Here is an 11,996-nt window from a genome sequence, read left to right on the forward strand (position 1 = left end):
ACTCATTAAAGCCTAATCTTAACATGTTCCATGCTACTATGATTTTCACTGTGTAAGTGAACTTGACAGGCCAGTTGGTAGCATTGAATGTGTAGCCTTCAAGAGGCCTTCATTTATATTTAATCATGTTAACCATGAGCTTTTATTATGTTATTAGCAATATATCAGTAATAATTTTACAACAAAAATGATGACCTAACAATCATTACGCTGATCAGATCTATTCTGTTAAAATTTCTGTTAGATTTTCATATTATATAAATATTCGTCAGTTGATTAAAGATTTCCATTATTTCATTAATTTTAAATGATTGAATAAGTTGTCAAATTTGATGATGCTTTATAGGCAAACTCTGAGTTGCCGAGTTTGTCAAGTAGCACTTGTTTTACATTGTCAGATAAAATATATTGATGAATAAATTATAATATATGAGATTTCAAAAAACAAAGAGAAAAGTACTTTATTGAAACTTTTGTATCAAAACAAAACATATAAATATTCAATATTAATTCACAAAAAGTACACAAACAACACAATATTGCCAGTCACAATTTATATTTATTCCAACTTAGGACATACAATAGTTTTGGACCCAAAACTTGGTCTTGTTATTGAGATCTTCAATAGCTTTTTCAATTTTTAAATACAATTTTATGAATTTCAGTTATGCAATATTTATTGAACACTTAAAAAATAAATAGAAGTAAAATTAAGCTTTTTTATATGTGTCTAATGAATGTTGAACTTACATTGGTTAGTTTTATGTTACACGCTCCACATAAGGTTTAGCATACTTCTATTATATGATATTTTGTATATAAAATTTGTAAAAAACAATATATTGGTAAGTATCAAACTATAAATTTGAAATACATCATTGTTTTTTTTACCAAAGTCTATATATAGTGTCATCACATTTATACAATTTTTTTGTATAAACATAGAATAACAGATAAATCTATTTTGTGAAACTGAATGGCAGTGTTTGCAGGTGTCCTAGAAAAAGTTTTATCAATGACATTAGTGAAATTTTGAAGAAATAAGAAATACTAGTAACAGAGAAGCTTGCATACCTACATGATATGGATGTATAAGAAACGCGAGGTGTTAGGATCAAGCCAGTAATAAATCCTGTAATTCATACTAACACCCCCTGGATTACGAGCATTATAAATGAATGATTACTGCCAAATTAAGTTTAACAAATAAATTAAAAGTATTAGGAATCGTTAAAAATTAGTAGATATTAAAATACTGCTAATAGTGTTTTAGAAGATTATCAGTAGAGTCTAGACATGGGAAACTCAACTAAGATGTATGACTTGCAGATCAGTAAACCGGATCCCAGCTCAGCTCAATTTGTTCCTGCATAGAGTTATGATTTGCTTATTGAATTACGAACTTCTAGTTAATGGGCAGCTTGCGGCTCGTCGATTCGCATAGTAGGGAGCTGTGAGCTGCCAATTTAGTTATTGAACTGCAGCTCAACAGTTCAAATTATGAGCTGAACTTTTGAACCGGTTCAGAGCTTGTACATGGCTAGTCAAGTCCTTGCTGCATGAGAGTGTGAAGGTCCCTGAAGGCGGCACCTAAACGACCCTGCAACGTCTGCCGCTTGAGCAGGAATGCTCGCACGTCGAGCAGCAGGCGGTGTATCTGCGCGCACTTGGCGTATCGCTCCTCGCGCGGGATGTCCACGCCCAGCGTGCGCACCGGAGCGCTCACGTTCGCGCGCACCACAGACGAAAAGTTACGCACTATTAAACGTAACGCGTTGCAACCGCATTGCATGTACCTTGCATATAAAAAAATATTATATTAAATACAGACACATAGACAGACTTTAAAAAATGGATTTTTGTTTAATCAACGCAAACGTTTTAGGTTAAATTTAATTTTTGTCCATACAAAATCGTGTTAATATATCTGACAGTCGTAAGTTATTGTAAAAGTAAAAAAGCAAATGTAGCCAGTTACAAACAAATTGGGTAGAAACAATGTGTCATGAAAATACTTACGATTCATATTTGCTTTGCAGCAAGTCATAAATTTTAGGCAACATCAGCAAACAAATGTCCAAATTCCATAAGGATCTAAAGAAATATGAACTATTTAATAACAGGAGTCACATTAAATTATTAATCAAGTTTTGATATATGGGATGCTTACGGTTTATGTGCCATCACATTGAGTATATCCAGAATGACTGATGTGTCCTCTAAAGCTATAACCGATTCTAAAGCTGCTTTCAGACTTTTATTTACTCTGACAGAGTGGAATATCTGAAAGAAAACCATAAAATTACGTCAACAAATATTTAAACAGTTGCATTCCATCAAACTTCCAATTAAAATTGGTTTTAATAAAAAACGTATATGTTTGTTTAACGACTTTTTTACAGTGAAGGAAAACATCGCGATGCAACTTGCACATATCTGAAAAGAAATTCAAAGATTTCACGCATATCTTCGAATTTCTTCCAGCACTGGGCCAGCATGGTTGACTAAGGCCTAGTCACAACAAACTTAGGGTAGGCTTCGAGCTCCTTGGTGGGGATGTACAGTGAGCTGATAATTATGATGATGGTGTGTACCTGCAATGCTCGCTGCCTAGCGACAAGCACGGCCATCATGGAATCATGTCCTCGCATCATGACTCCGAGCACCTCCTGCTCGCTGGGCTGAGCTCCACCGCCGCGCGCACCGCCTCGCCCCAGGCACGCTGCCAGTCCCCGCTATACACAACGCAAATACACATACAATAAATGCCTACAACTTACCTACAACCTTTTTTTTAAGGGGAGGAGGTTCTAATATTTTTGTACCATTCAGTATCGAGTCTTACGGAAAAATTGGATGTTGAAATTTCCTAAACCTTCTCTGGTGAGTGTAACACAAAATTAAATATATAGGTCAATATACTTACTGGTAGAAATTCATCAAGATCGAGGCCAACAGGTCTGTCAGTAGCATAGGGAATGAATTCGGGCTCCGGCTCCCGCTCGGGGTCTTCGTTTCGAGGCGGCGGAGCGGGCTCGCGACTTACACTATCGACCCTTCGTCTGAAAACATAAAATGTTATAATTGGCAAATATTAGTAGGACAATAAATATATACATAAAAGATACCGAATTAAATAATAGAGTAATTACCGTGTATTTGGATTTGGAGATCTGCTGAAGGATAAGGATCTGGGTCCTAGGGACGGCGGGCCCAGTGACACCTCACTAGTACTCTGTCGGAGAGTGTTGCCACCTAAAATGGTATTGTCGGTACGGTAATAAAATATTTCGTATTTTTTATAATATAACTTAAATCAAGTTAACTTTAAGATATAAAAATATCTCTAATTTTAATCTAACCCCTAAAGTTTACAATGTGCAACAAAATAAACTTTATATTATGCATTTTATTAAGACTTATAAATTTAAATGAGTGCCAATAATAAATTTAAAAAAATGAAACAACTAGTATCAAAATGTGTAAATCTAGACTTACACATCTCAGTAGTTGTTTTGGTTTCTTTGTATGAGTTATGTCGGTTTAGTGAGCACGCTGTTAGGGAATGGGCAACAAATTCATTGGCCGTAGATGTTTTCCTACTCATACAAAAGTTGTCATCTTTACTGTTATCCAATGCCCCTGCTGAACAAACAAGTCATATGAATAACTTTAAATGATAACAAAAATTCGCATTTCTTTTTGGAAAGGCAAAAGAAAATTTAAGAATGAAGTAGGAAACTAAAAGAAATAAATATAATTGCTCCATTACCCTCAACAACTACTAACCAAATTATAAAACCAATATTGTTATGAAAATATGTCGTAGATATGGTAATGAAGTGAATTCCAGTAATTATTTACATTAAGCAACTCTTGTAGCGAGACAAAAATAGTCTTTATTTAAGGATTTGATGATGAACAATGAGGCGACGGCAAATGTAATCGTGGTTCCGACTAGCTAAAAATAATGTTAACGTTTTCATGTAGTTTTTAACCTCGCGCGAGTCGCTGCGCAGAATACCATTTTTGATGTAGCGGGGTGCGGGGAGAGCGCACTGCGCAGCGCGCCGAAGACTCAATAGCCAAACAACACTTGCTCCTTTAACTAAGAAATGCTAAAGAAGCAAGTGATTTTTGTATTACAATTCTGTTAATAGATATTGAATATCCATGCAAGCATTTGAATACATATCAAATAGTTCGAATTGCTTTACGAATTACAGATTTTATATATCCATCCACAGGTCATTGGAATAAGGCAAGCCGCTGAAATTAAGTTAAGAATAATGTTACTTACTGTTAAATACTTCAGATTTCTTTTCTAGTGCTGCATAGTGTTCCTTTGGTGTGGGTATGCGGGAGTACTCTGCACGCTGGCGCTGTGGAGGCGAGGGCTGGGGGGGCGGACGCGCTGGCGCGGGGTGCGGGGCATGCGGAACATGCGCAGGCGCCGGCTCGTCCAGCATCAGGTCACGTAATGACGTGCTCATCGTCGACTCCAGTTTACGAGACGTATCCGGCACTGTTACAAATCATTCAACAATAATTACCTAAATTATAGTATTATTTATAATTGCATAAAACACTCTCAGAGTCTAAAGACATAGATTGTTAAAAAATGTCTTACTCGGTTCTGGATAATCATCAGATGATAAACTGGTCGCAGGGGGAGGTGTTCGTGTTACTGAAAACAAAATTTCAATTTGTTTAACACCACAGATACACAAAATATTTGGTCTGAATCATTCAAATGCAAAAAACATTAGTATACAATGTCTGTTATGTAATTAGTAGAATTTTCATGCATATAAAGTTTATTTGGTTAAATTGTTCAAGCATTATTTGAGCAAGTGTTTATCCAATATTGTTAAAAATTTATATTTATACAGCAAGCATTATAAATTTGCTAGGAACAATTGTTCTAATCTACTCACATGCCCTGGAGGGTCGGAATATTTCAGTGTAATCATTAATATTTGATATAACGGCACCTGAGTCCTCGTCCGCTTCTGTGCCTGATGCTGACTCTTCAGCAGTTTTCTCATCCAGTAGCGTTGGTCTGTGCATAACTAAAATTACATATATTTTAATAAATGCAGCATTTTAATAGTAATTAATGTAGGTAAAATTGAGATGTAATATTATACCTTCTTTAGGTGGTTTTTCCTTAGAAAAGCTTTTACGAACAGAATGTCCCTTTTGAAAAGGTGATAAATCTCTGACCACAGTGGGAACACTGGGAGGCGGTCCACCAAATGGATGCACTTTGTTCAGATCAACCACTGATAGAACGACATATGTTGCATGGAATGATCCTGCTATCTGAAATGTGAATAAACTTTCTAATATTTTCATTAAAACCTTTTTTGAATTTATTTGAATTTGTGTCATTTCAATGTCATTTGATGTTAAATTTGAAATAACTTCAGTAAAAAGAAATCAATCAATAGACCACACAGTAAAGAGATTAAATTTTCTAAGTGTCTATTTTACTCTTGCCAAAGAAATAATTATTACCATACATTCTAACTTACGAGTTGTGTTTGAGCAACAGTCATGTCATGTATTTGTCCCCAGTGACCAGACACTGTATCCAGCACTCGAGCAGGCTCCCAGCCTATGACATGCAAGCCATCATTGCCACAACCCAATAAGGTTGTGCCGTCATCACTAAATGTCATATGTCTAAAATGTAAAAAAGAAAAATAAATGACCTTGTGTGTTCACCTCAACAGCAGATACATAATAAAATACAAATAAAATCGTATAATTTACCTAATTGAAGTATTGTCTTTTTCAAATTTGGATACCAATTGAAATTTTTCCATGTCCCAAAAATTTACAGTCTTATCACTACCACAACTGGCCAATAGAAACTCATGTGGATGGAACTTGACACATGTTACTGGTGAAGTGTGTTCAACAAACTCTTGTAGAACTTTGCCCACACGCACATCCCATACTTTCACAAGTCCTTAAAGAAATATAATCATTATAAATACAAAAAAAAATGTTTATCCTTAGAAAAACTATATGTGTAAAATTAACAACCAGATTGTAACTTTTTTTATTGAAATATTTAACATTTGGGAGTTATTACCATCTTCACAAGCAGATGCAATCCATTGACCATCAGGGCTGAATTGAAGACTATTCACAGCAAGACGATGGCTTGAATATGTTACAATACATCCTCTCTTCCTTGTATCCCATAATTTTATATTACTATCACAGGAGCCTGTAGTCAAATAATCTCCATATGGATGAAAGTCCATACATTTAATAGCTCCCTTATGACCTGTGAAAGTTCTTATAAGTTTTGCTGCTTCAAGATCCCATATTTTCAAGGCGCCTGTTTGTGACCCAGCACAGACTAAATCTTCTGAATGACCGAAGCAAACACATTCCACTGGTGTTGTGTGACCACTTAAACTCTAAAATTAATACATCACATTTACATACAAATTTATTTTAAAATTGTGGGTAGATTCATATAGTTTAATTGGTACAGGTACTTACCAGGTAACATGTGTATGTTACCTGGTAAGATGTGTATCTTATTTTGTTCAATACATCTTAAATAAGAGGCACACTAATTAAATAATGTAACTACAGCTCACTTTAAAACTTAATATGTGAGGAAACATAAGAGAAGCCTCAGTATTCAACATTAAAGCCTTTAAGATATAAGGTATGTATGTTTTTTTTTAAATCACTGATAATAAGACTGAAGTTGTCTGTATAAATTATTATAGAATAAAATAGTTTTATTATTCTTGAATAAATCATAACCAACCATCAAACAGCTTTGTCTTCCAATAGCCCAAAGATTAACTTTTTTGTCATCTCCACCAGTTGCTAAAACTTGATTTGATTTGTGTCCCATTGCCAAACAATTGACATTTGCCTTGTGAGCGACGAACTCTTCTGGAAATTTTATACAAACTTTAGAGGTCATATTTTCAATTCGCGGAAAACGATTCTTTTAAACTATACGTACGAAGTTTCCATGATCTTCGTAAGGTATCCATTCTTGTTTAAAACATTCCATATAAAGAGAACTATACTAGACGTGTTATTGAAATACCAAAAGTTCTAAAAAGTCTCGGATTATGGCTATGACAAATACTATAAATTTTATATGAATATCACAAAAGTAATTTTAACTTAGAGCGTTTACATATATAAATTGTTATAATTTATTAATCTTATTAAAAAAATCTTTGTGTTGGTTTCCAGTTGGTATGCTGTCTGTAAATCTGTCATCAAACTGTCAAGAACGTCAAGATCATATTTTTTTATTTTCTACGGTTCTATGCGGTTTACTTTTAAAAAAAAAGTATTAAGTAAGTTAAACATAAAGCCAGTTTTAATTTAATTTTGGATCAAGAAATAATAATGAAATCTTAAATACATTAAAACCTTTTAAAATTGCTTTATAATTTTAACAAACTCCATATACGTCTTTTTATTACTAACAAAACTTTGTAAGCACTTTATTTATTTATTATTAGGCTATATAGGTTTCTACAGCTAAATAACTATTAGTCAAAAGATAAGTTCGACCAGCAGTCTTCAAATTATGTTAACTTTCAGAACCTCTTAATTAAACGATAGTATATGATTTCGTACGATTTTTTTGTTTTTGTTTATCGACGATCGACGTGTTAAATGACATTGACATTTCTTTGTTATGATTTGAATTCAGCTGCTGTAAGGTCATTTTTGGGACATTTCATTTCGTTTATTAATTCTTTATTTACAGCCCATTCCAACGTAAATAACTGATAGAATGCGACTAAACGCATTTCATTGTGTATTATCTAAATTTTCCTATCGTTTTATCCTACGACGTACAATTGCGTATATTCAAGGACAAGAACCCGAACCGAAAATTAGAGAATATTTTTATTATATAGATCATCAAGGAATGGTAAGGGATTGACCTTTGTCCATTTGATGATATAAAATCTTTGATCAACATGTTTTTATTTATTTCAGCTATTTTTAGATGACTCTAAAATGAAGAATTTCACATCATGCTTTAAAGAGAAGAAGTTTTTAGAATTCTTTTTTAAGCGTATTAGATTAAATAATAGCGGTAGATATGAAAATGACTTTCCTTTCATATCTTTATGCGGGAGGGAGAGAAATTTTATAAGATGTGATGATGTTCCCATTGTTTACACACATATTATTACAAATGATACTTGCAGTGACCATTTTCTTACTTATGGATATGTAGGTGATCATTTGAAAGTAAAATTTATGCCTGACAAAATATTTATGCTACCAGAAACTGGGAGAGTGTATCACCCAGCTGATGCAAAATATGGTGGTGTTGGCTTAGTGAGATCTAAACTTGCAATAGAACTTAGTAAATATTTTGAATTTGGAAATGGAGAATCAAATCCACCAACACATTTTGTATGGCAAGACAATAATTATAAGCTAGATCAGAATTGGCTTCAAGAAAATGTTAATAGGTTTAGGATAAAATTAAGAGCAACTCCAGATTAATGTAAATAGTTAATATAATATCTACATAGTAACAATATTAACACATAGTTTATAATATATCCATACACAACATGATAATACATTCTTGTGCAAACAAAACAATTATTGAATAGAATTAGTTATCAACTTAACCTCTATTACATTAAAAAATGAGCTAAACATTAATTTGTAAGCAAAATGCATAATACTCTCAGTTAATATATTTGTTATTTATTAAAATATATTTTTGTCATATTTTATCACAGGTATTGTAATGGCTAAAGTGAGGATAAAAGATTGATTTATTAGTTTTGAATAAAAATATGGAAATATCATGTAGTTTCTTCTTTGGAAAATGATTGAAAGGAACCAGGCTGTACCCAGGATATTCCATGTGTCCCCTCATTAGTTTTAGTTTTTGATAATTTAAGCATGTCATTTGTAACAGTTTCATGAAGTTCAGGATCATACGGCTTGAAGGTTATGTAATGTTTGTCATCAACGGGAGGGTCATCATAAATATGATCAATACTGGACATTACACATTCCTTCACTTTCTCCAGGAAAACTTTTCGGTTATTCTTAAATCTGCACAAATATTTCTGTTATTTTACATCAAGGACAAATAAAATATCTATGTGGATAAACAAAAATAAGAGCAGATTAAGAGTCTCAGAAACACATCTAGGAAAAATATATAAAATTCAACTATTTTGATACTTAGCAACTAAACCAAGTTGACAATTACCCAAAAAAGCTATGTATCTAGATTGTTTTTTTCAACAATTTCTACTATAAATGAACTTGAGTGCTGATAAGGTTTCTAATTCTAACCCCAAATAAGTGATATGCATAAAATGGGTACTTACGCAACTGATGCATCAACATTCGCTGATGATTTAAAATTCAAGTTGTTAAATATTAAGTGTAAATATTTTAAAATTTGCCAAATATGATGTTGCTTTCTATCCCATTGAGGGAATACTTCATTTAAATTCAGAACTCCAGTATTTGCATTTACTGCAGGGTGATACAGTTTTGATGTAAATGTGACAACCTTGAAACAGAATACATATTACTTAAATATAACAATTTGTGCAACTTTTTGATTGTCAGTAGAAGAGAAATTCGGTATTTACTTACAGGAACACTGTCATTAGGAAATTTTTCAGGCAATGTTAGAGTGAAACGAAACACTCCACCTTCATATACACCAGATCTTACAAATATCACTCCAAACCATACTACAAGAAATAAATCATTGATGAATACATAACCTATGTATTAAAATAGATTAGTGTACAAATAGGTTTCTAGATACATTTTGGTAAATTTTTTAGATAAAATTGTTTATTTAAAATAATTTTGAACAACAATTTTTTATACCACCCTTCAATATCTGAAAATAGAAGTTAATAAGAAAAGCATTGATGTTTAGTTTAAACTATAATAAGTTTAATATTCACAACTTATTGGTCTGGTTGTAAAAATGATAATTATTAATGTTTGGTATTATATAGGGTTCTGAAGTAATAGATACTCACATAGTGAATTTTCATATGATGGAATAACATAAATCCCTTGTAGGTTTTCCGTTTGTAACATGCGACTGAAACAATAATTAATTTAAAAATATGTATTTTAAAAAAACATTAAAATCCCAACCAACATCATTAGCTGGTCTCATTAAACAGCTGGATGAAAGACCCATTATTAAAGGGGGGGTAAAGCCTGATCATTGGCAGCTTGGAGCTTTATTATCTATATGTGAATAAAATTATTAATAAGCTTGTGATTATTTTACAAATAATACAAAGTAATATTGTGGAGCTACTAAAGCATTTTCATCAGAATGAGAGAATGTATGTTAACTCACTATTCAGCCATTATGATGTATTCTTGGTGGTATATAGAGTACGATTCCTTCATTTCGCTACTATTTACTACGTCGTTCATTTATGTTAAATAACTTGTTAAAAAAGCAGATTGTGGTAAAAATACAAGCAACTAACGTTTGACAAAGACAAATAACAATATTTACGACATTTTGTGCTACTATAGATCATGTAAAACGACAGATTAAAAAATATTATAAAGGAATAGTTTGCTTGTTGACTAAAAATTACCAACTCTGTCATGAGGGCGTCACAATCCAAATTATGAATATCGGAATTACAAAAATGGCAACATTAAATTGGGCAAATGCCACTTCGTCATGGGTGAAAATGTGATGCTGACCAAGATGACATTGTTGATTCACATATTTTCCGTTTCCGAATGCCACAAGATCTTTGTCGAACTATATCTCACCCGGGGTTAGTTGATGCTGTCGGGGTTACTTGTGTTAAGTTAAAACCAGTCGAAATCATTTCTAGCCTTTTTTCCCTTCTTAGTCTTTTCCATCAAGAAAGAAGTGGAATGTGAAATCTATTTAGCGAGGAAAGGGATACATAGATAAAGCTAATTGTTTGTATTTCGATTACCTACAGAATGGTCCCTCGCTCGTTTCCACTTTGTATAAGAAATTTACTTTTATCCAGTTTTTTTTCCAAATAATTACTTATTCTTCCAAGTAACTATTCTTTCAAGAATTATTTGAAATGTTAACAATACTATATGTATAAATTATTCGTTAGGTGAGGGTGTTTTTAGCGTTGCGTATAAGCACCTGATGATCCCCGGGATGATCCGGGAGTACCGGCAATTACCAAGGATTATCCCGCACGTGGCACGCTCACTATTCATTTTATTCCTCGCACTCTTTAAGCGCACGAGTACCTTGCTTTATTAATATTATTAAAGTTCTTCTATACCAAATAATAGTATGTTATATAAATTAGATTTAAATAAGATGTTTAAATTTTAATATAATATAGGCTAGAAGACGGGATTGGTTATTCAAATCTATGAAAAATGAAAGATGCTAATCATAGTAGAAATTTTTTATTACAAAATTCATACGCTAGCTTGAATCCAAAGTTATTTAAAATTGAATTTTTTTACTAAAATTGCATCTGACGCGGCAAAGGCAAATGTGCCTACAATTGAATATTGATCGAAGACTAAAAATTGTTCGGAGTCTCAGAGACTGCGCTTTTTTAAAAAGCACATTAACAAAAGCAGATTTAAACGAAAAAATCAGTCTCGATTTTCTTGCTTGTTAATAAAGCACGTCCTCTGCACTTCCAAATAAATATCCCTGTGTCTGGCAGCCGACGTCCGAACTTTATTACAAACAAACAGTTATTAAACTTTTATGCAGTGATCTATGTGTTTTACGATGGCCGTTTTCTTCGTTGAAAACAGACGTTAATTCGAGGAAACATATGGACGTGATGGCGCTTCTCGTCTTCAAAGTGCCGCGGGCGCGTCCCGACGCGGCAGTAAAACGCCACCATTTTGATGTATGCTCTGCAGAGACGTAATTACCCGTCTGGATAAACAAACAGTTCAATTAGATTTTAAACTTCACACAATTAGTATAAATAAAGTCT

The 11,996-nt window shown here is 33.0% G+C and overlaps 3 protein-coding genes across 6 annotated transcripts; 1 reads left to right on the top strand and 2 right to left on the bottom strand.

The window, feature by feature from the left end:
* Positions 1–6: 6 nt before the first annotated feature.
* LOC106127676 (katanin p80 WD40 repeat-containing subunit B1) lies at positions 7–7,268 on the bottom strand. 4 transcript variants are annotated; one of them, XM_013325855.1, is made up of 16 exons: positions 7,004–7,268; positions 6,800–6,930; positions 6,104–6,437; positions 5,779–5,977; positions 5,538–5,688; positions 5,151–5,325; positions 4,995–5,072; positions 4,631–4,687; positions 4,301–4,525; positions 3,499–3,645; positions 3,153–3,255; positions 2,927–3,062; positions 2,595–2,735; positions 2,171–2,283; positions 2,020–2,094; positions 7–1,796 (listed from the first exon to the last, which is right to left on the bottom strand). In XM_013325855.1, exons 1-16 carry the CDS (start codon positions 7,032–7,034, stop codon positions 1,541–1,543), a joined length of 2,352 nt encoding a protein of 783 aa, XP_013181309.1. In that variant the 5' UTR covers positions 7,035–7,268; the 3' UTR covers positions 7–1,540. The 4 variants fall into 4 exon arrangements, with proteins under 4 accessions (XP_013181309.1, XP_013181308.1, XP_013181306.1 ...); XM_013325854.1 differs by having other exon boundaries at positions 3,499–3,642; positions 4,938–5,072; XM_013325852.1 differs by having other exon boundaries at positions 4,938–5,072.
* A 423-nt stretch (positions 7,269–7,691) lies between these two features.
* On the top strand, positions 7,692–8,531 carry LOC106127678 (UPF0598 protein CG30010). Its single transcript, XM_013325858.1, has 2 exons — positions 7,692–7,936; positions 8,005–8,531. The coding sequence occupies exons 1-2, from the start codon at positions 7,796–7,798 to the stop codon at positions 8,521–8,523; spliced, it is 660 nt and encodes a 219-aa protein (XP_013181312.1). The 5' UTR covers positions 7,692–7,795; the 3' UTR covers positions 8,524–8,531.
* A 281-nt stretch (positions 8,532–8,812) lies between these two features.
* On the bottom strand, positions 8,813–10,574 carry LOC106127677 (ubiquitin E2 variant domain-containing protein pendolino). The gene is made up of 5 exons (XM_013325857.1): positions 10,379–10,574; positions 10,047–10,111; positions 9,646–9,746; positions 9,372–9,559; positions 8,813–9,090 (listed from the first exon to the last, which is right to left on the bottom strand). The coding sequence occupies exons 1-5, from the start codon at positions 10,456–10,458 to the stop codon at positions 8,835–8,837; spliced, it is 690 nt and encodes a 229-aa protein (XP_013181311.1). The 5' UTR covers positions 10,459–10,574; the 3' UTR covers positions 8,813–8,834.
* Between the last annotated feature and the right edge of the window lie 1,422 nt (positions 10,575–11,996).

The sequence above is a fragment of the Papilio xuthus genome, unplaced genomic scaffold, assembly GCF_000836235.2.
Source record: "Papilio xuthus unplaced genomic scaffold, Pxut_1.1 DF824655.1, whole genome shotgun sequence".
Taxonomy (NCBI): Eukaryota; Metazoa; Arthropoda; class Insecta; order Lepidoptera; family Papilionidae; genus Papilio; species Papilio xuthus.